The 26,984-nt window shown below is 40.0% G+C and overlaps 1 protein-coding gene across 6 annotated transcripts in view; it reads right to left on the bottom strand.

Moving 5' to 3' along the window:
• The window catches only part of LOC140495924 (phosphatidylinositol-binding clathrin assembly protein-like), a 166,028-nt gene that overhangs the window by 6,291 nt on the left and 132,753 nt on the right, over positions 1-26,984 (bottom strand). For all 6 annotated transcript variants that reach the window (XM_072595222.1, XM_072595227.1, XM_072595225.1 and 3 more), the window contains 5 exons: positions 21,353-21,466; positions 10,851-10,970; positions 8,450-8,480; positions 5,273-5,390; positions 338-394 (listed from right to left, as the gene is read on the bottom strand). In XM_072595222.1, the coding sequence (XP_072451323.1) occupies positions 338-394; positions 5,273-5,390; positions 8,450-8,480; positions 10,851-10,970; positions 21,353-21,466 (440 nt within the window). The remainder of the gene's footprint in view (positions 1-337; positions 395-5,272; positions 5,391-8,449; positions 8,481-10,850; positions 10,971-21,352; positions 21,467-26,984) is intronic.

Here is a 26,984-nt window from a genome sequence, read left to right as displayed (position 1 = left end):
ACACATTGGAGAGTCCACGAGTACTTAGTATTGCACCTTGAAATAAATGTGCTTACTGAGTGACACAGGTCATGGGAGGACCCAAATTCAATCTGGTTTCAATTAAAGCAGTGCTGGTGTACTGTTGACATCAGTGGCCTTTAGGATGGCTGATGGAATGACGATCATAATAGAATGATTAAAAAGAAAGGACTTCCCACTTCTCACTTACATAACAACCCTTGGCTGGGAAATTGGTGTTTGAAAAAGAGAATGAAATACAGTTAATACTCCTACATCATTGACCATCTTCAGAAGAATAATTACATGGAATTAAGTGTACAAATTAGGTACTTACCATTCCATATACAGGCACTTGAGATGTTGACACTGGGAAAGACATTGGGGTAGGAACCTGCATTACAATAAAATATCAGCTAAAGATCACAGAGGCTTGTACTACATGAAATTAAAAAGGATTTTATACCTAATTGGTGTCTCAACGAGAGGCTCAGAAGAGATCACAAATTTGACAGTGAGCAACATAAAAAGATAAGGCAAGATATGTAAGCTTTAAGAACTACCTTAAAGAATGGAAACAAAGGGAGAAAGTTAAATAAAAGGAATTCCAGCACTCAAGGCTTTGAAAAATGAAGATGTGGGCAACAACAGTGGAGCCAATAAAATCAGAAGTGTCATACTGGACTCAAAACTAACTTTATTTTGCTCTTCATGTACGCTGCCAGATTAGCAGAGTTTCTCCAGCATTTTGTTTTTATTTCAGATCTCCAGCATCTGTAGGATTTTTGAAAAGATATTTAAAATCAGGGATGCCTGAGAAGACATACGTTAGAAGATATTAGGGCTAGAGATCAAAAAAAGGGAGAGATCATGGAGGGAGTTGAAACAAAGATGAGAATTTTAAAATTGAAGTGTTTGCTTAATCAGGAGTCATATTAGATCAGTCACAAGAATGAAGAATGAACAGGATTTGGTAGGAGTTAAGACATGGACAGAGGTTTGAATTACCATAAAGTAAGTGAAACAAAGATTCCCAGGGGTGGTTTTGGAAAGAGTTTAGTCTTTAAATAACAAAAGCATTGTTGAGGGCTGTAGCAGCAACAGAACTGAAATAGGGGCAAAATCAGAAAGGCAAACTGGTGGTCTTAGCATATGTGGTGATACATAGTAAGAAATCAATCTTGGGGTCATGATTCACAACAAGTGCCAAAACTCTGGTACAGCCTCAAGATAGTTGCTGTAGGGAGAGGGGTATGGGTTGATGGCTAAGAAATAGAGTTTATGGTAAGGACTGGTGATGATGGCTTCATCGTGGGAAATTACTGCTCATCAAGTATTTGATAGGAGACAAACAAATTTAGAGGCAGCAGAGAATCAAGATTCATGGCTATTGCACATGTATATAAAATGATTTGGATGAAAATATTGGAAGCATGGTTAGTAAGCTTGCAGATGACACCAAAGTTGGTGACATAGTGGACTGTGAAGATAAGACTACAGAGAGATCTTGATCAATTAGCTGAGGAGTGGCAGGTAAGAGTTTAATTTGGATAAATCTCAGATATTGCATTTGGGTAAATCAAGCAAGGGCAGGACTTGTACAATTAATTGTAGGGCTCTGGGTAGTGTTGAAAAACATAGAAACCTACGAGTTGGTACATAATCCTTTGAAATGTGCATCACGGATAGACAGGGGTGGTTAAGACAGCATTCAGCACACTTGCCTTCATTGCTCGGACTATGGAGTATAGGAGTCCGGATGTCATATTGAGATTGTACAGGATGTTGGTAAGGCCTGTTCTGGAGTACTGTGTAAATTGGAGAGTGCAGAAAAGATTTACCAGTATATTGCCAGGAAGGGAGGGTTTGGGTGATAAAAATAGGCTGGGATTTTCTTAGAGGTTTATGAGGTCATGAGGGATGTAGAGAAGGCAAATAAGCAAGGCTGTAGGCTGTTTTCCCGGGGGGCGGGGGGAGAAAGGTTTTCAAAACTAGGGGGCTTTTTTTTTAAATGGTGAGAAGAGAAGAAAGTTTTAAAAAGGATGAGGGGCAACTTTCTTTTTTTTAAAAAAAAGAAAGTGGTTCATGAGAAATGAGCTGCCAGAGGAAATGGTGGATGCAGGTACAGTTGCAAAATTTAAAAGACATTTGGACAAGTGCATGATTAGGAAAAGGTTTGAAGAGATATGGGCCAAAACGCAGGCAAGTGGGACTAGTTTACTTTGGGAACAAGGTCAGTGTGGACTAGTTGGAGAGAAGGGTCTCTGACTTTATGCATATTTAAATCATATTAGGGTCCAAAGTTTGATCCTTAAGGAACACAACAGATAACAGTAAGGGAATGTGGAAAGACTATAACTCCACTAATGTTCAAGCAGAGGGACGTGGTCTCAGAGCTGGAAAGAGGTTTTAATCATCTAAAAAGCAGGGGGGTGGGGAGAAAGGAGGGAGGGAGAGAGAGAGAGAGAGAGAGAGAGAGAGAGAGAGAGAGAGAGAGAGAGAGAGAGAGAGAGAGAGAGAGAGAGAGAGAGAGAGAGAGAGAGAGAGAGAGAGAGAGAGAGAGAGAGAGAAAAATCTCATCTGGTGAATGTATCGAGAGTCAGTTAAGAAAGATGATTGGAGATGGTGGAATCATGGTAAAGCCACTGGACTGATAATCCAGAGCTCCAAGCTAATATTTTGTCAGCATGGATGTGAATCTCACCATGGCATCTGGTGAAAATCAATAAATTTTGGAATGAAGTGCTAGTTTAATGGCGACTGTGTCAACATTGTTACAATTTGTGGTCCTCTTTAAAAGAGATTCTTTCACCTTCCATATTTCTGATGTAGCACAAGACCTTATTTAACGGTTTTATAGAAACTAACTGCCAAGTTCAGATATCAGGTGCCTATGACGAATACAATATTTTCAAAAAAATGTTTATTTTTAAGAGTAAAAAAAACTAAACATTCAAATAGAAGTGGGCAAGGGGACAATGGTCAACTGATGTCACGTGTACTTGTTCCATGGTCATTGGTTGAAAGGATTCAGACACAGCATAAGTTACCAGTCCTTGGAAATAGGCTATATCAACAGGTTTCTACTCATTGTGAATGACTCAAACTGCTCCATTTAGACTAACTTTTTTGTGGAATCATCTTATTTCTAACTTGTATGTGTTTTGAGCTATGATTGTGTCTTGTGGTTAGTTACTAACAAATTCACTTGTTAACTCAAGAAAGCCTCGTCAAATAAGCTCTTTCAAAAGGAATTAATTTGGTCTGGGAGAAGGGTATCCACAAGGGAAGGGATAATTTTAAAATTAACCTTGCCGTAACCAACCAAAAGAGCAAGTGAATAAGGAATGTTTCCTCAGCAGACAGATTAAATAATTTCAGTTATCCCATCTGTAATCATAAAATTGGGAAACCTCACCTACGGACGATTTGCAATTGCTTGAAGTGCGTGTGTGATTTACACCCACAGAAAACAAACAGAATTAGATTGGGTAAATTGTCACTTTGATAGCCATTTTAAAAAAAAAATGCAAAAGGCTTCGAGTTTCCATTGCTGCAGTAATTTCTGTATTCTGTACCAGCGCATTCCTAGTAGAATTAGGGAAGTTAGTTTTAAGGATTTAAAAGTTCTGCTCCTTGAACAGTTAAAGAGATTTAGTAAGTCACTTGAGATGTAAATGAAGAAAACCCCAAAATTAAGATACTTCTCTGGGGTTGAATGTCTATAGAGCATATTGCTGGGAAAAAAGGGCTGAAATCTTTTATTCTGCTTTTTATACACAGTCTTTTACTGAAGTACACTTAACATATGAGAGGTGGCCAGTGACCAAGATAATCAAAATACAAGAATAAAACTTGTGTTAAATCATGCCAGGTTTCATTCTGATTGACGACGCCCTCCACCTCCTGCTCCTCTGCCCTAGAGCCCCGCCCCTCCAATCGCCACCAGGACAGAATTCACTGGTCCTCACCTACCACCCCACCAACCTCCATATACATCGTATCATCAGTCATCACTTCCGCAACATCCAAACAGACCCCACCACCAGGGATATATTTCCCTCCTCTCCCCCAGCAGCGTTCCGAAAAGACCACTCCCTCCGTGACTCCCTTGTCAGGTCCACACCCCCCACCAACCCAACCTCCACTCCCGGCACCTTCCCCTGCAACCGCAAGAAATGCAAAACGTGCGCCCACACCGCCCCCCAAGGGATCCTTCCATATCCACCAAATTCACCTGCATCCACTGCACCCAATGTGACCTCCTATATTGGGGAGACAGGCCACCTACTTGCAGAATGTTTCAGAGAACACCTCTGGGACACCCAGACCAACCAACCCAACCACCCCGTAGCTCAACACTTCAACTCCCCCTCCCACTCCACCAAGGACATACAGGTCCTTGGACTCCTCCATCGCCAGACCATAGCAACACGACGTGAAGGAAGAGCACCTCATCTTCCGCCTAGGAGTTCATCCCTTGTGGTCGGAGGGTTCCAATTTCTTCAGTTTCCTCATTTCCCCTCCCCCTACCTTGTCTCAGTCAAATCCCTCGAACTCAACACCACCTTCCTAACCTGCAATCTTCTTCCTGACCTCTCCGCCCCCACCCCACTCCGGCCTATCACCCTCACCTTGACCTCCTTCCACCTATCGCATTTCCAACGCCCCTCCCCCAAGTCCCTCCTCCCTACCTTTTATCTTAGCCTGCTGGACACACTTTCCTCATTCCTGAAGAAGGGCTCATGCCTGAAACGTTGATTCTCCTGCTCCTTGGATGCTGCCTGACCTGCTGCACTTTTCCAGCAACACATTTTCAGCTCAGGTTTCATTCTGGATCTGACAAGCATTGAGAGATGATACCACTACCAATACCTTTGGATAGAAACTTAGCAACATTTGGGAAATCCATTGTGCATCTTCTGACACAGTTATAACTCCCTCTTCCTGTTAAGTACAAGATACTTGGCAACAGGGCGAATACAAGATTTAAATTAGGAATCAGTCATGAAGGCCAATTTCAAGATTCAACCAGTTCTGCACAAAATACCCAAGCTTCTAGCTGATATTGATTTGGTTCTGGATGATTCAAACCTGTCCACTTCTGATCAGACACTATTTTGGTTTAAGTTAATGCAAATAGAGATCACTAAAGTTATGAAACACCAGTTATTGATTGTTACTAGAAACAGACACTTGCTGAATTCAAAATATATTGGGTTTCTAACAGTATTTTAGTTCACAGAATATATTCAAGCAGTTCTAAACATACCATTCCTGGTACATTCATTGGCATGGCACTCCAGGATGTCGACGTAGTGGTCTTTGGCTGCCAGTTTGTTCCTCCTGTTAATTTCCTTTCTCCACTCTGGGTCCATTGCTGATCCATTCTAAGCATGAAACAAAAAGATCAGCTTTGACAAAAAAACCCAGAGATGGCTATCAATAGTTTACACCACACTATTTACATATGAACTAGGGGTTGCAGTAGCAATTCAACCCTTTGAGCTTGCTCCACCATATAGTGAGATCATTGGCCGATCTCATCTCAGCCTCAACTCCACTTTCCTCCTGCTCTACATAACCCTTCAATGCACTAAAATTAAAAAAATTGTCCATCTATCCCCTCTTTAAATTTACTCAATGTCCCAGCATACACCACTCCCTAAGGTATGTTCATGACCCTTAGAGATGCAATTTCTCCTCATCTATTTTAAATCTGCTATCCCTTATTCTAAAAGGAAAGCCTCTCATTCTAGATTGCCACACAAGGAAACACTCCAAGTCTACTCTGTCGATCTCTTTCGTATATCAATTAGATAGGATCTCCTTTTCTATACTCCTTGGAGTTTAAAAGCTTAGCTGCTCAATCTCTCATAAGATAAATCTCATCTGGAAATCAATCGAGCAAACCTCCTCCAATACAACTACATCCTTCAAGTAATTGTATGCAATAGTGTAGGTGTGATCTCACTAATGTACAGTGGCAGTAATACCTCCCTATTTGTTGCATCCTGTAGTCCTAGGTTAGAATGTTTATTCTTGTGGTCATTTGTTCCAGTTTGCAATCCATTATTTCTTATTGTGGACAGTGTTCCCTCTGATTTTCTGGCTGGCAGCACAGAACTCCAAGGCACACGTATCGCAGCAACTTCTGGAACCAGAAGACAATGCAACAATTGGCATGTGGATGCCAATCACAATTTGCAGAACATAGGAGCACCTATGTTCGAGGTGGGCATTTTAAAGGAACTGAAGGTTTCTCCAGCAAGTGGACAAAATCCAGGAAGAGTCGTCTAGGTCGATTCACGTTTTTAAAAAAAAAAAGGAAAAGCTGTTACAGGAAATAGGATTTGGTAAAATACACTTGCTACTGGCGCATTCTAGAGACAGTTCCATCGGGCACAATACCTTCACCAAAGCCTCTCACTTGAATATTAAATTAGTGACAAATATGCCAGATAGATGGCATGAGACAGTTTACTTGAAGGTGACTGACATAATGCAAACTGTTTTGCGAGAATTGTCCCACCCCAAAAAAAATTTACTCTAAGAGGAAATTTTTTTAAACAAAGAATGAGAAGTGGAATAATGCCTGCTACAAGGCATTTGGTTGTGAGAATAAAAACAATTGCTGCTGCTGAAACTGACTAATGGTTTCATCAGTTGGAGATGCAAAGTACTAAGGTATGATATTGATATCAAATTTGTATCACTAACTCAACTGCTTAACCCAGGTCACATAGCTACTTGGCTCCAAACAAAACATGCTCACTTATGACTGCAGAGTGCAATTTTTTAGAAAATGATGCCGTTCACTATTCCATGCAAAGACCAGGCTGAAAAAAAGGCACTGAACATTTATTGCAGTGACCATCTCCAGCAAAAAGAGGACATCCTAGGCACCACTGTTACTGAAACACCACCAATTCCCTAAGGTTTCTGACCAGTGGTAATCCCAACTGGTTCAACCCCACAAATGCTGTGGCTACTAAGTCAGATCAGGAGCTGAAAAGTCTAGTTACTAATTCCCCTCCTGATCCTCCAAATCCTATTTATAAAGGCACAAGTCAGGCATGTGGCAGAATACACTCCTGTTTCTGGATGTGTGAACTAAGTGAGGCAGTAACTGAAATGCTCTCGAAGAGCAAGTGCAGATACAGTGAGATAACTGGCCTTATTATGCACTATAATAATTTTGCAATTCAGTATACAGCTTGAATAATACCAATGCTTGCTACTACCTAGGACACAGCAGCTCATTTGATAACCCATCCACTACCTTAAACACTGACCAACATTAGTGCACTGTAGATCAGTGAAGGAATCCTTAGATTCCTTCAACAGTACCCCACTAAATCACCACCGAAAACAAACACTTGATAAGCAAATGGGACCATCACCGCATGGTCTCCTCAAAGCCACACACATCCTTCCTTTGAAATTTGTTGCTATTCTTTCATGTCATTAAATGAAAAATCTGGAACTTCCGCCTCAATAGGACTGTAAAAAAAAACCAAGATGGCAGCTCACAACCATCACCTCAAAAGCATTTATGGATAAGCAATAAATACTTCCTGTTAGCAATTCCTATATCTCATGAACAAATGAAAAAACTGACTGCAATTTTGCAATACTTCTGATTAACTAGACAGCTAAATTCACTGACAATTAAAACCAGAAAGGAAAAGCTGCCTGAAAAAACTGGATTTCCTCAAAATATGTTTCTGTACACAGACACATTTATATGTATCTCCAGGTTTTCATAAATATCAGATAGCCACTGACCAAAAAAGTTCACATGAGAAATGCTGCTCTTAAAGTATTTTGATATTCATTTCCCAGTGTATGTGTAGCCAAAAAAAAAGGGCTCCTTTTCATGTGGAAATAGATTTCACTAAAAGGAAAATACATGCGATATCCAAACATACATAATGGATCAGTGCGGGGAAATCTACATATTGTTCAACAGGAAAGACTGTAGTCCCACTAAAAAAAAGGTCCTACAATATTCAGCAGTAGGGAAGGGAATTGTTCACAGACGGTGGCAGAGTGAGTAGTGCAAGGAAGAGATGAGCACTCGAGATACTTGAATTCAGGGATCAGCGATAAGTACAGTTTACATTCACCTCTGCTGTGCAGTCAGTTACTTCTTTTACTTTGAGCAATGTTGGAAAGTGTCATAGAGGCAAGTTCCAATTTACCAGTTTTTTTTTAACCTCTCTCTCTGGAAGGGAATTGTTGCACCCCTTCAGTCTGAGTTTAGTTTCTATTGTGGGAAAGCAAGAAGTTGCAATAGAAATTTGAGATTTATCATGCTTGGCAGGTGAAGTTGAGCTATGAAGAAAGATCAAACAAACCCGGTTCCTCTTATTATCCTGTATTGCGTGACCCCTGTTAAATTCCATTTTCTGAACCAGTAGAATTGATAAATATTGGAGGTCTTTACCTTTTCAATGGGGTTCCTACGAAATTCAAATCTATGAAAAAAACAAAACGTCACTGCAACATCAATAGCCAATTGTCCACTCAATTAGCATCACAATAGACACTGCAGAAAACAGCTGATCGATTTGGAAATTATTTTTAAAAACAGATTAATTCTGTGAAATAGCTATGGTATAGCAACAGAACACTGTAGATCAAGTCCGCGATGAACCAGTTCTGATGAAAGATCATCGAACTTAAAATGTGAATTTAATACTTCTCAAATAGGCCAGTTTTGTTTAAAATCATGTTTTTATTTCACATTCCAACTTTTGCAATATTTCAATTCTGCATTAGCCCATTGTTGTTTGTGGGATTTTGCTAGTAAAAATTGGTTGGCACAATTGGTTGTTTCCCTTAGAACAATGACTATGCTTCAGAAGGAAATAAAGTGACTGAAGTACATTTTGATATTCTGGTAACACCAATGGCGCTTTATAAAAGCGAGTTCTTTTCACATTAGATATTGCTAACTAACCGATTCCCTTTATGGGCATGTTACACTGGAAAAAATAGTGGGATGCAAATACTTGTTCCCTGAAACTTTTCTCCAGTTCATAATTTGCAAACATACTTGAATTCAGGGATCAGCGATAAGTACAGTTTACATTCACCTCTGCTGTGCAGTCAGTTACTTCTTTTACTTTGAGCAATGTTCCCTTTTAAATTTCATGGTACTGGGAACCTCAAAGCACAATTTTGTCTATGGGATTTTCAAATGTTAAAATCATTACATACTGCTGGAATTAATCTGTATGTTTCTCCTGAAGAATGAAGTTGAGAATGATCTACTTATTTTTCAGACTGCTGTGTAGCCTCATGTTTAAGCGGAACAGTGTTCTATATTTTTCCACAGAGAACTTGAAGGAAATGTAATAACTTTCAAGGAGGGAATTAGATAAATACTTGAAGAACAATCATTCAGACTTGAGACAAGAATAGGGGAGCTGAACTAATTTGATAGCTTCACCAGCACAGGCATGGTGAGTCAAATAATCAAAAGCTGCAAACACTCCCTCACTCCTCCACAATTCTTCGCAAAGCACCCAAGCTACATTAAAGATTGACAGACAAAAGTTTAAGATTGTTTCAATATAGGCTAGGTGTGTTCCAACAAAGGCCAGAGGCAACAGAAGGAAAATCAGGGCTTTTTGGTGAGGGGGGGGGGGTCAAATATTAAGTGTGAACATCCCAACAAAGAATATGATGAAATAAAATGTTGCTTGTTGGGTAAATTCTTCAAGCAAGTAGTAACCATTGTATTAGATTTTGTAACAAACTATGATGCAAGTCTGCAGTTTGATCTACCTTTCCCAAATGCCAAAGAAGGGGAAAAAACAGTTTCATGTCTGAATTTTTGTCCATGGTCAACTCCATTATTGCGTCTGGAAGCAGCATGGTATTAAGCTGAAGATTAACAGACTGTACCAAATAAATCATCCTTACCAACCAGTTGTATCACACAATCTTTGATTCGAACAGACATCAAATCTAGCTTTTGGAAGTCTTCCAAAGACATTAGTTCTTTGAATTCTCATAATGGCAGGAGAAAACAGTGACCATTCATTGAGTGGGCCTGAACATGGAGACCAACCTACAGAAAATTTGACTTGGACACGCAGGCCACATTTACCACATCAATTTAGCCAGTACAAAAAGTACAAGGACACCGGAAAAAAGACTTGCAAATTTTTGAAGGACTGCATCTGACGAGCCAAACTGGAGGCAAATACAGAAGTTTGGTTCAGCATCCTTCATAATCCATTTATGTCAAGCTCTGCAGTGCAAAAGTTCCCTCAAGCATCAGCATGATGTGTCAGTTTAGTGGATACTCATACTGATCCTGCATTAGACTGTTAGATGGGAGAGGATACTATGAACAATGAAATCACTTACAACTTAAACTTTCGGAGGGACAGGTAGGAGATACAAAGAAGTTGGAAATCCAAATGGCAGATTTTTTTTTATTTTCCAAAAAAGTGAGGGAAAGTTGAGGAAGGGAATATAACAAATGTTATTTACAGTACCAATTGCTTCTTAAAAAGTAAGTAAGTAGCACTTCAAACATTGGTTCACAAAATTTAAAACCAATGGAATAAAAGGACCAGTGTCAGCATGAGTTTAAAAAAGTGGATCAAGGACAGGAAACTGCATGTAATGGTAAGCGGTGGTTCTTTAGACAGGAGGATGGTAGATAGTGGTTTATATATAAACTTTATAAATGATTACATTTTAGAATAAGAAAATTTCAATATATACAAGAATCACAATATTGAATTAGAAAGTCTTAGCCATAAATCACTCATCTAATCCTCTACAGCTGTTCTTAATAGCAAGAAACTGGTTTGCTTTCGAATACATACTGCCCACAAGGTTGGCAAGGGATGAATCCAAGTCATTTGCTAGTAGTTTGTTGTTTTGCTGGCTCACTGGCGGTGTTTCATCTTTGGCAAGTGAAGTTGATTGTGGCATTAATATTTCACCTAGTTGATCAAACCTTGGAAAGAAAATAAAAAAGGTCACAAAAGGTAAGACAACGTCTGTTCATATAATCAATCTTTCTAAGCGCCAAATTTCATTACTTTCTGGACAATGCAAAATGTTCCAAATAGTAGTTCAACTGCTTCAGAAACATTTTTGTCCGCAAGGTTTAATTTAACACACTGCATGTAATTGAAGCAGAGATATATATGTGGACTTCAAAAGGCTTTAAACAATAGTTTAAAATTGCCACTCAAACATTTAAGGCTGTGTACAGAAACTGGACTCACCCAACCCCAAAAATTGATAGTGTTGAAAGACAACATTAACAAAAGTTAAAAATCACAACACCAGGTTATAGTCCAACAGGTTTAATTGGAAACACTAGCTTTCATAGCACTGCTCCTTCATCAGGTGGTTGTGGAGTACATAATTACTAGACACAGGATTTGCTATAAATTGTGTCAGTCCCAGAATTGATTAAAGGAGCAGCGCTCTAGAAGCTAGTGCTTTCATTTAAAGCTGTTGGACTATAACCTGGTGGTGTTGTGAGATTTTTAACTTTGTACACACCAATCCAACACCAGCATCTCCAAATCAACATTAACAAAGTTTGGCATTTTCACTTATTGAAGTGGAACTGTTACAAATACCTATTCATTAAGATGCAATTGGTTTAAATGTTATTAAAATTAGTTCAACATATAAATTCTCATTCTACTGCCATATATTCAGGATGAGGAAAATTAATGAGTTGCACATGATCAGAATGCATTTGCAAGAGTTTCTTGGACAACAAATTGACTCAAATGCTCAAAGGAACAAATGTACAATACATTATTAGTTGTGCTGTCTGGTAGGTTGTTTTGTAGTTTAAACTATTATAATATATGATTTAATAATGTGATTTGCAGTTTAGCTTGTACTAAGCAGTCTAGTTATGAGAACGCTGTGTCTCTTTGGACAACATCTGTTGCAATATTAAGTCGCTGTTACAAATGCAAAATAATTTACAATCAATTAATACACGATTGTGCATGTAGAAAACGATCTTGCATAAGATATAGATGATCGTTAGGAGATGGTCAGGATGCAAGGAGACGTGTATGATGTGAACTTGTTTTCCTGTTAAACAACCCGCATTGTTTTGGCCTCCTTTTATCTTCTCTCTCATTTTCTTTTCATTACATCTCCTATCCATATTCATGCCTAACATTTAATTTTGACCCTAATATTTACAGCTACCTGAAACATTTCTTGCAGCCTTCCAATCCTCCTTCAAATCATAATTCTCTCAGTAAATGGTTATAAAAAGAACTCCTTGCTCAAGATTTTACAACAGCATTTTTGGACTTCAACAGTGTAGCCTAAATTCCTCAATTTGATGAGGTTACCATCACTGAGATTTCATCAACCATTTTTATCTTCATGTTCTAATGCTTAGCTAAAATATCAAATGTCCGTCATTCTGTCCTACTTTGTTTTGGTGGGTCTTCATTATTTCAGGGTTGAGTACAACTGATACAGAACTGTTCTAACCACCTATTGCTGTATCTGGCTTGTTAATTGTCAAACTCTAGCAGTTTTCAATCCCTCAGCCAAAATAGCATACTATTCTAGTGTCAATTAGAGTGCTTTATTTTGCTGGCATGCACATTCCTTTAAGGCTTCAAGATGCAGTGACTTTACTTTCCTGAAACCAACTGGCAGCTCAGTGATACAACGTTTATGACCTAACTGCTGAATAAACATTGGTTAGGACAAATTTGTTCAATGGGTGAGGCAAAACAAATCAAAAGAAATATTAGCCTGGATCTTCCGGTAGGCCATGAAGTTTGCACTGATTGAACAACACTGCTCATTTCTTTCAGGATCTTCAGATCCAGGCTGAAATAAAACCAGAAATGCAGGATTTCCTTAATCCGTCCAGCACATGTAGGGTTGTGAGAAGGAGGAGAGGAGTAGCTGACATAATCAGTTAAGCTTTTAAAAAGGTCCAAGTGTTTCAATGGATGTGTGTGGGTTAATGAATGGATGAGAATATGCAAGAATAACTGACTGTGAGTGTATTTTGGGGAATTGGCAGGGTGGGGTGGGAGGTGGAGGAGAGATGGAAAAAAGGAGTGTTGTATGGTGAGCTGAGAAGCTCTACAGCTGTTATACCACATATTGAACAATTTAACATTTCCAGAATAAGTACACAGGTAAGCCCCATACGTCTAGCCCAAATGTCCGCCTTGAGATCAATGTCTGATACATTTACAGAGTGTCCCAATCCAGAGCATCAACCTATTGGAAAATTCAAATTCCTAAGCAAATCCTATGTCAATACCTGTTGACTTTCTCACAATCCTGACAAGATCCTAACAGAGACATATAGCATATGTCTCATCTCTCAATCTAAAGACAGTATTAAGACCACTGTATCATCAGAGAACAGATTGTAAGTAGAACAAACTTTTAGACGGTCTACAGCAATACATTATATTGACAAAGAGAAAGAGTCCGACACAAATGGAAAGAGGTCATAGAAGGTTTACAATTTTTAATGTATTATCAATAAGAACAGGATATAAAAATCATGTCTCTAGCTATCTAAACTCAATTAGTCAATGAAATTCAACTTACCCATTCATTCAGCAAGATGACATCAACCCAGAGTTGTTGCATGTAAAGTAAGGAGAAAGTTGAATTAATATCAAAACTCCATGCAACAAATAAGGGAAACACTCCGGCAACAAACTCCAAAATACTTTCTTTGAATATAGTTTTCACATTCTGAAACAACATTCTTAATATTGTTAATGTGGTCCACTTATAATGGCAATACACTTATACACTAAAAATATTTTCCAGTCCACATTTCAAAAATCGAGAATTTCAGTCGACCTTTCTCAGATTCCTGGTAAATATTTTCTGAACCTTCTCCAATTTAATAATATCCTTCCTATAACAGGGTAATGAGAGCAATGCACAATACACCAGAAGAGATCTCACCAACATCCCATACAACCTCAACATGACGTCCCAACCCCTATACTCAAAAGGTCTAAACAATAAAGGCAAATATGCTAATCACAAATTTTAGCCACCCTGTCTACCCTGATTCCAGATTCCATGCCTACAGAACTTTACTGGAGCAAAAAAAGTTAGTTTCTTCAACTGGAAGACAATAGCCATAGTATTAGGGCGGCACGGTGGTACAGTGGTTAGCACTGCTGCCTCACAGCGCCAGAGACCTGGGTTCAATTCCCGCCTCGGCGACTGACTGTGTGGAGTTTGCACGTTCTCCCCGTGTCTGCGTGGGTTTCCTCCGGGTGCTCCGGTTTCCTCCCACAGTCCAAAGATGTGCAGGTCAGATGAATTGGCTATGCTAAATTGCCCGTAGTGTTAGGTAAGGGGTAGATGTAGATGTGGGGGTATGGGTGGGTTACGCTTTGGCGGGGCAGTGTGGACCTGTTGGGCCGAAGGGCCTGTTTCCACACTGTAAGTAATCTAATCTAATCTAATTTGGCCCTAATGGACTTGGGAGAATCCAAACTTGGAAATGTGATGCAAATTTCAAAAGAATTATGTACTTGAACCAGTTTATGGGATGTTACTATTTTGGAACAGTTAATCAGTGGTAGTAAACATGTATATTATCTAGTTAATTATTTCAATAGAGTTACAGTTAAGGTAATTGCTTTTATTTATTCTTAAACTACAGACACTGTTTTGCTTCAAGCCTGTTTGACCCATCAAATTGCATCTGGAACATTACACCTTATACTTGCCTTTAAAAAGGAGGAAAAAAGTTGGAGTCCAGGTTATCTTCCTTATATATTTTGTGAGGAATTTGGTTTGTTGCATAAAAAAAGTTAGGGGCTCTTGTGGGAACCGAGAGACCGAAAACTCAAAGTCAACTTAAAATGGCAGAGGTAGGTGTGAAAAGGTGGAAGTAGTAATAAGAACAGTGATGAAGAACAATTCTATTGTAGCTAAAGGCCTGCAGGGGATCTGTTTCAATATGTCCAAGCATGGTCTAAGCTAGAGAAGGATGTAAAAGACTTTCATTTAATTTGAGAAAGTGGCTAAACAAATGAATTGGCTAGTGACCATGTGGGTATTGTTGATCCAAACAGAGGGGTATTTGGGGAGTATGAGGTGGTGAAAAAGCCATTTTGTGTATTATGAAAGAGTGCCAAAAGCCTATAGATGTTTTAGTAATCGAAGGAGGGAACCTGGTCAAAACATGCATGGAGTTTGAAAAGATCAAACAAAATAGTTTTGATAGGTGGATAAAGGCTTTGAAAATAGATTTTAAAATAATACTCCTATAGTGACAATTATTTTGGAGGAGTTCAAAGATTCACTTCTGGAAGTAGAGAACTCAGGTGGAAGAGCACATCAGTCTTAGAATCCGGAGTGTGAAAACAAGCCCTTCGGCCCAACAAGCCCACACCCACCCTCTGAAGAGTAACCAACCCAGACCCACTCCCATATCCTATATTTACCCTGACTAATGCACCTAACCTACACATCCCTGAACACTAATGGGCAATTTAGCATGGCCAATCAATCTAACTGGCACATCATTTGACTGTGGGAGGAAATTGAAGCACCCAGGAGGAAACGCACGCAGACACTGGGAAAATGTGAAAACTCCACACCTATAGTCACCAGAGGCTGGGATTGAACTTGGGTCCCTGGTGCTAGGAGGCAGCAGTGCTAACCACTGAGCCACTATACACCCAGAGAGAGTTGACACTGCAAGATTAGCAGCAGCAATGACAGATGGAGCTGGTTCATAAAATTATGTTTGGCTGCAAGAAAATGTGCAACCTGGTCAGGGGTTGGTTGAGAAGAATGTACTAAGTCTCCAAAAGAATTTTATTGCATGGGGTAAGGTTTACTTATTTATGCCAGAGGATAAGATAAAGGAATTAAAAGTTTGAGAGATATGGGAGCAAGTCAAATCTTTGGTGAAAGATGAGGAGATATGTAATTCAGAAGTACTACCAGAAGTGTTGGTGATATGTGGAATTTATGGTGAGAACAGCAATGTTCCATTATATAAAAGGGAGGTTGGAGAATCTGGTGAAAAACGGCAAAGTGGTGGTAGAAGTAATAGATACATTCCCAGTTTCGGAAATACAGTTTATTGTTGGCAATTATATAGGTGGATCACAAGTTAGAGTGATGTCCACTTGTGAAAAGTCAGTTTTTTTTTTGGGAAGAGAGGGCACGTATAAATCAGACAACTGGGGTACTACAGGAAGTATAGCCTGTGATTTTTCCTGTGTATGGTAACAAGGTCACAAAGCCATAGGTTGAAACAGGAGGAAAAATCAAAGATAGGGAACTTGAAGTTCAATCATCAGAAACTATATTTGATCAATTGGTTGGGGGGGAAAAAAGAAACAAGTTGGTAGAGGACAAGAGAAGCTAGGTGAATAACAAAAAGATGAAAATCTAAAGCAGTTGTATCAAAAAGCATACAAAAGAATGAGTGCATCCCAGAATTCTACTAGCTTAAAGTCTTGATGAGAAAATGGAGATTATTACATATTCAGGCAGATGGAAAAGAAGCAGAAGTTCATCAAGTTGGAAAACTGGTGGCTTAGAGAAAGATGGCGTTGCCAGTAGCATGTGAAATGATCATAGGTCATCATTTTGAAGGAAAACTCAAGGCAAAGTAGAAAACAAAATTAGCCCGTATTGCGTAGAGATGTGGCTGAATTTTACCAGATGTCAGGTAATTAGAAAAACCTCAAGGGTAAAACCAGTACCCTTAATACCCATTCCTACATCTGAAAAACCTCTTGCAAGAATTTTAATGGATTAGAAAGGACCACTACCTAAAAAGTAGAAATGAATATTTGTTGACCATAATGGATGCGTTACTAGATTTCACAGGCCATTCCATCTCACAGTATTACAGCTAAAAGTATTGTAGGGAAGTGACTCAAAAGTAGAAAAATGACAACCTGATCCAAAAATCAGTGGTACCCGGGGAAGATAGTGAGGAAAGAGATCAGATTCGTCGGAGGCTGGTATATCTGAGAAAATGAAGTAAACCAGCCAGAGACAAAGCAGAGAACAAAAGGTAGGACTGAAATTAAACTGCATTTATTTCAATGCAGAAGGCCTACAGCTAAGGCAGATAAACTCAGGGAATGGTTGGGAACATGGGACTGTGATATCATAGCAATTCCAGAAATGTGGGTCAAGGATGGAGAGGATTGGCAGCTCAAAGTGTTCCATGGTATAGATGCTATACTATAGGGTAGTTATTTGGGTGGAACGGAGAAATAAGAAAGAAATGATTACCTTGTTGTACTATAGAACCCCTCCCCACATCACCTCCACTTTGTCAGTGGGGAATGGAGAAACAACTGAAATCGCCTTACAAATTTATCTGTAAAAATAATAGGGTGGTTATGGTAGAGAATTTTCACTTTCAAAACACTGACTGGGACTACCATAGTGTTAAGGGTTTAGATGGAGAGGAATTTATTAAGTACGTACAAGAAAATGGAGTCAGTATGTGGATGTACCTACGAAAGAAAGTTCAAAAACTTGACCTACTCTTGGAGAAATAAGTTAGAAACAAAAAGAAAACCTTAAGATGCTAGAATCCAAAGTAGACAGGCAGGAGGCTTGAAGAACACAGCAAGCTCGACAGAGACAGAGAAGTCAACATTTCAGGTACAACCCTTCTTCAGGGATGGAGGTATGGTAGAAGTACTGCAGATGAATGGGGGTGGAACAGGGGAAAAAAAAAAGGTTGTGTGTGGGGAGAAGGGTGGAATTGTGAGGTACCGATTAGGTGATTATGACCTAGTTGGTTGCTGAGAGGAATGAATCTGGTTGGTAGCTTGAAGGAAGGGTCGGTAGGTAGAATGGATGGAGGAGGTGTGGCTATAAAAAAAAGGAGAGTTGGGGAAAGGGTGGGAAGATTATTTGGAATCAGAGAAGTCGAAAGTAAGTTAGTTCTCCAATTTCAAATAACCTTTCACCAATTCCCTGCCCAGCCCCACTGGTGTCCTTCCAGCTACCAGCCAGATTCATTCCTCCCATCGACTGACCAACCAGGTCATATCCACCACCTGTGTTCACCTATCAATACCTCCATTTTGGCCCCTCGCCATATCTAAAACCCTCCCTCTCCCTCCAATTTATCTCCAGTTCTCCCTCCCCCTATTTCCATTCCTGAAGGGTTATTCCTCAAAATGTTGACGTGACCTCCTGATACTGCATAGCTTGCTGGGTTCTTAAAGCATCCTGCCAATCTTCTTGGGAAGAAAGGCAGGGCAGTGACTGAGGTGTCAGTGGATGAGCACTTTAGGACCAGTTACCATAATTCTATCAGTTTTTAAATAGGGATGGAAAAGAACATACTGGATCTAAATGTTAAAGGGCCAATTTTGATGGTATTAGGCAAGAACTTTCAAAAGCTGATTTGGGGTGGATATTCACCAGTAAAGGGATGTTTGAAAAATGGGAAACCTTCAAAAATGAAATGGAGTTCATAATCTGTATGTTCCTGTTAGGGTGAAGGACAATGCTGGTAGGTGTGGGGAATGCTGCATTATTAGAGAAATTGATGTTTTGATTAAGAAAAAAAGAAAGAAACATATGTCAGGTATGGACAGCAGATATCAAGCAGATCCTTAGAGAATAAAGACAGTAGGAGTATACTTAAAAGGGAAATTAGGAAGGCAAAAAGGGGACACTAGATAACTTTGGTAAATAGGGTTATGGAGAATCCAAAAGGGATTCGACAAATACATCAAATAGAAAAGGGTAAAGAGGGAGAGAATAGGGCCCCTTAACCATCAGCAAGACTGCCTACATGTGAAACTGCAGGAGATGGAGGACATACTAAACATGTATGTTGCATCAGTCTTCACTGTGGAGAAGGACATGGAAACTATAGACTGTGGGGAAATCGTGATATCTTGAAAAATGACCATATTACCAGAGGTGATTGTGCTGGATGTCTAAAAACAAAGGTGGATAAATGGCCAGGACCTGATCAGGTGTACCCTAGAACTCTGTGGGAAGCTAGGGAAGGGATTTTTGAGCTCCTTGTTGAGATCTCTATTATCGACAGTCACAGATGAGGTGCTGGAAAACTTGAGGTTGGCTAACGTGGTTCCACTATTTAAGAAAGGTGGTAAAAGAAAAGCCAGAGAACTATGGACCAGTGAGCCAGTCATCAGTGGTGGGCAAGTTATTGGAGGAAATTCTGATATTTGGATTTACATGTATTTGGAAAGGCAAGGACTGATTAGGGATAGTCAACAATTCTCACTAACTTGATTGAGTTTTTGAAAGAATAACAGAGGATTGGAGGGGGCAGCATGGCAGACATGATCTACATGGACTTCAGTAAGTCGTTCAATAAGGTTCCTCAAGGTAGACTGGTTAGCAAGGTTAGTTCACATGGAAGAGGGGTAGAACTAGCAATTTAGATACAGGACTGACTCGAAGGTATGAGAGATAGTGGTGGTGGAGGGTTGCTTTTCAGACTGGAGGCCTATGACCAGTGTGCCACAAAAGATCAGTGCTAGTCTACTGCTTTTCATCATTTATATAAATGATTTGGATGTGAATAGTATGTATGGTTAGTACGTTTGCAGATGATACCAAAATTGGAGGTATACTGGACAGCCAAGAAGGTTATTTTAGAGTACAATGGAATCTTGATCAGATGAGTCAGTGGGCTGAGGAGTGGCAGATGGGAGTTCAATTTAGATGAATGGGAGATGCTGCATTTTGGAAAGGCAAATCAGGTTAGGATTTGCACTTTTAATGGTAAAGTCCTGGGGTGCAGGCTCATAGTTCCTTGAAAGTAGAGTCGCAGGTAAATAGGATAGTGAAGACTTTGCTTGCTTTATTGGCCAGTGCATTGGGTATAGGAGTTGGGAGGTCATATTGCAACTGTACAGAACATTGGTTAGGCCACTTTTGGAATACTGCATGCAATTCTGGTCTCCCTGCTACAGGAAGGATACTGTGAAACTTGAAAGGGTTCAGAAAAATTTACAATTTACAGGGAGAGACTAAACAGAATGGGGCTATTTTCTCTGGAGCGGAGGCTGAAGGGTGACCTTAGAGGTTTATAATGGTGGGCATGGATAGAATAAGTAGACAAGGTCTTTTCCTGGGGTGCGAGAGTCTAAAACTAAAGGGCATATGTTTAAAAGGAGAGAGGGGAAAGATTTAAAAAGGGGCCTACTTTTTTCATGCAGAGGGTGGTAGGTGTATGACTGAGCTACCAGTAGTAGTGGTAGAGGCTGGTATAATTACAACATTTAAAAGACATCTGGCTGGGTACGTGAATATGAATGGTTTAGAGGGATATGGGACTAGACTTATTTAGGATATCTGATCAGTATGGATGAGCTCAAACGAAGGGTCTGTTTCGGTGCTATATATCTCTGACTCTGTACTACAGAGGAACCTTGATTATCTGAATGAGATGGTCAGGCACTACTTCACTCGGATAATTGATTATTTGGTGAATTGATTTCTTCTGGGGCTCAGTTTTCTGTGACGTCTGCTCCCCATTCAGGAGACTAGGCAAAAGCACACCGTGCACGAGATCCCACCTCCTGTCTACTCCCACCCCACCTGCCCCCGCCCTTCTGCTCCCAACCCTGCTCCCTTGTCCGCACCCCCCACCTCCAGGGCAACCAGACTGTACACCAACAGTAAGACTGCTGCTGCCTTTGTGGGGTAAGTCCCCAAACATACACACACCTTTTTGACAAGTTCCCACTCTTGTCCTGTACAGAACAATGTTGGAGAGATTATCTAGGGAAGTGGGGGCATTTAAGGTACACCCCTGTGTAAAACTCAAGGTAAAGTGGGGGGAGAGGGGGAAGGCGGGAGACCAGTCATTTAGAGACAGTACCTGGACTGTCCAGGACTGTTGTTGGCAGCATTAAAAATGAACTCTGCTCATTGAAATCATTGTACCTGTAAACAAAAGAAGTGATCAGGGCTGAAACAGCTCTTTGGCGTAATGTTTCTATCAGGACCTTGAGATCACCTTCAGATAATCCGATATTTAGATAAATCAAGGTTCCTCTGTATTTGCAATTAGGGATGCATCTAATGTGTCAACTAAATTGGGAGCTTGGTCCTGTCCATAACATTCACCAAAAAAGATAAAGTGGGTGCCGCATAGTCAAAAATATTGGTTTATGTTTCTTGGCAGCTGAACAAAAGACAATTCAGTTGCCCTACCCAAAGAATGAAGAATGTCAAGTGCTTTAATATGTATTTAACTGGCTACAGTATACCAACTATTTTACCACACTATTACTTACTGCAATTTACTACATATGGAAGGATTTAAGGCTGGTAATGCAAATTAACACTTGGTGTTTACCGCTTGCATTCTTGGCATCACCGAGGCCTGATTTGGATCCAAACACAGAATCAAAGTCCACATTCAGTGTTGATGATGGAACCATCATTTGTGGGGCTGGTTGAGGAGCAAAACCTAAAATGTAAAAGTTCAACATAGAGTCATTATTAACAACACCATGGAAAAAAACACAGGAAGATACAGAGAGCAGGGAGGTGGTTGCAAACGTGCACGAGGAGTGCAAGTGTGTGCGTGCAACTCACAAGAAAGAGAAAGCATGTAAGCAAAGGCATGAGCAAGACAGTGATCAACTTTACGTATACATCAGACCCTGAAGATGTCACAAAAGTTTATTATAATAAATTGATGACTTTTGAAATGGAACAGACATTTTCCATTTTCAAAAATCCCCAAAACAATTAAAAGAAGCAGTCTCAGTTTTTGGTGATATTATTTGAGACAGTAGCATCTTCAAGGGGAATTCTCGGCTTTCCTTCAAATAGAAATAGTATGGTTTTAAAAATATTTGGCAAATCAGCCTGAAGAGTCCCATTTGTAAAGTTGCTTCCAAGGATAATGCTTCTAACATTACACAAAATCAGTACTACAGGTAAGTACTGTACCAGCTAAAAAAGTTAAAAAAAAGTTTGCCACGAAAATACACCCTTCAGAGTCAGATCAGGAAGCTGAACACTAATGCATAAACTCAATTCAAAAATTTCAGTTATTTGAGCAAATCTATAAATTATATTTCTGGAAGAAAAAAGGTTGCAATTTTCCTCATTAATCCGATCAACAGAACTAATTCTTTCGAATGAATTGTCTACCAATTATTCCCACAGATGATTTCCAATACAACATTTCCAAAAAAGTGTTCAAAGCTTGCATTTAATGAGACTTTCTGTAATTCTGTTAGTTGACCTTTACTAACTGAAGGTACATTTAGTATTTCCAATATTACAACTGAAAGCAGAAAAATCTGAGAAGTCAAGGAAAAGATGCTGAGGTCACTCAGCTAAATATTAATGCTCCCTTAATAGAGAATACTTCCTGTATTCTTTAGTTTAACAGTAAGAAAATCCCAAAAGCTTCATGCTTCCAAAAAAAAATTGAAAATAATGATCTGCAATCAATGACTTATGGCTAAGTCCCCCAACAACTAAATTGCACCAACTTGCTCAATTCAGTAATTTGTACTGGTGAAGTTATTATCTATACTCAAACTGGAATCTGTAAGACCCTGGGAAGTCCAGGCAGCTCTTTTGGGTATGGGTGGAAGTGTAAAGTAACTTGAAGAATAGAATTCAGAGATTGAGAGGAGAGGACATTTCAAGATGTGTGGCATATTGAGAAAATCCTCCTCCTAGAGATCTCAAATGAATAAGTAGTAGCCATGAGTAAGCAAACTAGTGGTGGCCTGAGACAGGTTTGATGCAAGTGCACTAAACACAGTTCCTCGATTCATGTTTTGCTAAGAGTCATATGAGACTTTATTATGTAAATAACCATTTGGCTCTCTGACTTTTGTTAATGCCATGTTGAACACTGGAACAGAGTTCACTGAATTTAAGGTGTCAGTAAGCACAGTAGAAATCAATTAATAAATGCATCAGCTACTGTATAACTGATATGATCATTTAAATGTGGGACCACTGATTACCACTAATCCATTTGAAAAGAGGTGTTTCAGCCAGAAAAAAGTTTGAGAACCAGACTTACTTTGGTTGCTAATTAATTTACAAAGTCTTACATTATACTAACAGTAATAAACTTCTCAAATATATATATCTTTACAGCTTAAAAATTATTCTTCCTACTTAATTTCTTTACTTTTAGCAACTAATTGCCACCAAGCTGTTTTCAGGCCCTGCATAGGGTTCTGGGTAATCCAAGATGGAGGACAGGAAAAAAATTGCAGTTGTAAGAATGGTTCCTTTTGAGGTATTAGAGGTGATTTCCTTGAATTCCAGGAGCAACAATTCCTGTTTTATACGCTATTACATTGTTTTGGAAATTTTTGGGGGGTGGAGGTGGGGGTGAAGAAAGAGATCAAAACAGCACTTTAAGAGGAGGAAGACAGACAAAACACAGTGACCATGAGTGAGTGAATGAATGAGTGGCAGAGAGAAACCTACGCTAAGTGACAGTGAATCTGCACAGTAACTGCCTTTGCTGTTTGAATCCAATGACCTAAGGGGCAACTTTTTCCACAAGGGGTGGTGTGTATGGAATGAGCTGCCAGAGGAAGTGGTGGAGGCTGGTACAAATGCAGCATTTAAAAAGGCATCTGGTTGGGGATATGAACAGGAAGGGTTGGTGACGATTCGCCATGGCATATTCGTTGCCGCCAGTTAGCCACTGCCAGTTCGCCACCGGTGTTTCTCCACTGGGGTCGTTTGACCTCTGGAGACTATTCGCCGCCGGAAATATATGTAATGATTGTTTTCCCTCCCGCTTGTTCTTTAATATTTCAGTCCCCTTTATTTATACAACAAATTTATTTCACTTTTTAAAAAAAAATCAATATGTACTATCATTTTATTGGTTTATACATAAAAATGAGTTACAAACACTTGTGGTGGCGAATCGTCCTCAGCGGCAAACGAGCGGTGGCAATGCATCCTCTGTGGTGAAAGGGCAGTGGCTAATTGGTGGCAGCGAATGGTCCATCCCGGAACAGGAAGGCTTTAAAGGAGGCTATGGGGTCAAGTGTTAGCAAATGGGACTAGATTTGGTTAGGATATCAGGTCAGCATGGATGAGTTAGACCAAAGGGTCTGTTTCCATGCTGTACATCTGACTCTATATGCTGCACTGGTTAATATGTAACAATAAGTAAAACAAGTAAAATGCAATTATAGGGTCAGGGTCATATAGCATGGATCACAAGAAAGAATACAAAGGAGAGGAAAAGTGCTGCCCAACATTCTTTCAAATTAAACTAAGTGGAAGACTGGAGTTGACAAGTTCAAACAAGAGAAAGATAAATTTATGACTAATTGAGAAATTCTTCCAGAGGCCGAAGTTCAAAATTACATCTGGAGCAATTAAGTGAAAACTGTGGAACTGAATGAGAAATGGAGGGGCATAAGAATATTTCTGACTGGAATAATTGAGATAGGCCAAATCAATTTCCTCATTCATCTCACCTTCAGATAGGATGAAGCTTTTCTACCTTTTTCGTTATTAGATTAGATTACTTAGTGTGGAAACAGGCCCTTCGGCCCAACAAGTCCACACCGCCCCGCCGAAGCGCAACCCACCCATACCCCTACATCGACCCCTTACCTAACACTACGGCCAATTTAGCATGGCCAATTCACCTGACCTGCACATCTTTGGACTGTGGGAGGAAACCGGAGCACCCGGAGGAAACCCACACAGACACGGGGAGAACGTGCAAACTCCACACAGTCAGTCACCTGAGGCGGGAACTGAACCCAGGTCTCTGGCGCTGTGAGGCAGCAGTGCTAACCACTGTGCCACCGTGCTGTCCTTTTTCAACTGAAGAACTGTATAGGAAAATGAGTGAGGGCATGTATGAGTCGGAAAGATGGAAATAAAGAGAAAGAGTGTGAAAAACATGAGGGAAGAGGATTGGAAAAAGTGCGGATGATGACATGTCTATGAGAAAGGGCAAATGATAAAAGGGAGAAGAAAAGGAACTTGTATGCATAAGTTCACATTGATCTGCATGGATGAGAGACAATACAAGTTAGCATCTCGCAGTGAAACTTAGTGAACATAAGGGGAAGAGTGAGTAAAGAAAAATGAGGAGATTAAGATGAAAGAAAACAGGGAGCTTGTGCACACACAAGGGGAAGGAGGAATTAAGAAACAGACACTACATATCCTATCATGAACTCACCAAGAAAAGGATCATGAATAGAAATAACTTCAAGAACAGTAGAAGGTCCTTTGGAGGTGAAAGAGGCTGATGCAGAAACAGGGAAGTTCAAAAAAAGTTAGCATTCTGCTAAGATTTAGAATATGGTCATGTCCATTAATTACCTTTCTCATTCACACTGAATTCAAGGTGCACCAAAAAAAAAGTGATTTTCAAGTACTCAAATGTATAAAAAAAATTCTTCAAATAAGTCAACAGCACATTTAAGCCATACTGTCACCTAATCATGCCGATTCATAATCGCAGCTAAAATTTGTGTGCTTTATATGCTTTTGCAGAAGCTTAAACTTAAAAATCTAAGCATTACATTTTTATTTTTGATGATCTCCAATTGCACGAAACACTTTCCTTCCCTAAAAATAAAAAAAGGGATTGTGAACTGAAACTTACAGCTTTTTTTGTTTAGTTCAAGTTACATCAGGGTGCGATGTTTGCCACAGGCAGAGTGTTTTCTGGCTGAATATCACCAACTGTTGTTGCTCCCCTATGATATGCATCATATCCAATTCTACTTCATCTTACCATGTATTAGTCCTGGAACAATTTGCCACTCAGCAATTAGCTGCCCTAAGACCAACATTCTTTGTATCCTCAACATGTTTGAATGCCTGCTGCTCATCTGGAAGAGCACTGACATTTGGCAGCTCTTCCACACGGAAGCAAATGGCAAGGAGATGGAGAAGCGGTGGCTGGCACTTCAGAGGGGGACCTGAAGGTCCTGGTGGATGGGGTGGTGTATTGAAGAGATGTTCTCTTCCTGGGTGACCAGAGGTGCATCACCAGATGATATCAGGCTGGTCAGAGATCATTACCAAGGTTAGTGCCACCTCCAGAGGACGGAGCTGCAGTGCAGAAAGGTCTATGATCTTCTCTGCTCTATTATAGTATCATACTCTGCTCTGCCACCTCTCTCACAACATCCCTGTTTCTGCACAAACCCTTCAAAGTCCATGCCCTGCCATCTCCTCGGTCATATGTAACACTCAATCACCTGCTCGACACCCACCCTCTCAAATCACTAACACTGAGCGGGCAGTGCCTCCTCACTCCCTTCAGATGCCTTAACACTTTTCCTCCATATGCACCAGCAGTAACAGTCATGCTATCTATTTACAGCTTTGTGTGTCTCATTTACACAATTGCAAAAGACATTCTATAACTAGGCGGAGTAACAAATGGACTGTGGTGAGTGATGTCTAATCATTGTGTCCTCACCTCAGGAAAGAATCTTGGTCCTTGCGGGGGAGGAATGGGGACTGCTCCTGCAGGGATGCTGCAATGTCCACGTCCCAGCAGCTGAGCGAGTACAGCTCATCATTCCACTGCAATTCTAACATTAACCAGTGTCAATACCTGACAGGGAACATCACTCCTAACCACTGTGCATAGAGTCTTCTGTTTTTACTATGTAGCAAGCCACCACAGCATACTGTAGGAGACCCAGCAGCTCCAGGGGAGAGGTCATCAACTGCTGGAGACAACAGAGATGGCTTCCAGGAGGAAGCAAAGTGTCTGGAATAACTCAGTATCCTATCACCAAGTCACCCTTTATTAACACATGCATTGTACATGTCACTGACCCAGCTAGCATAGAGCTGACTCAGAGCAAACAGAACCCTGACACACTTTAAAATCTGCTTTATTCCCAATTTCCCCCCCCACACTACCACCTGACAGTGACACGTTCTTATCTGTCAGCCAGGACTCCTTGATTGGACCAGATTAAAATATCCATAAAAGAAATCAT

Source organism: Chiloscyllium punctatum, chromosome 25 (assembly GCF_047496795.1).
Source record: "Chiloscyllium punctatum isolate Juve2018m chromosome 25, sChiPun1.3, whole genome shotgun sequence".
NCBI lineage: Eukaryota > Metazoa > Chordata > Chondrichthyes > Orectolobiformes > Hemiscylliidae > Chiloscyllium > Chiloscyllium punctatum.
Note: the sequence above shows the minus strand (reverse complement) of the source record. Positions and strands in the feature narration are given on the sequence as shown.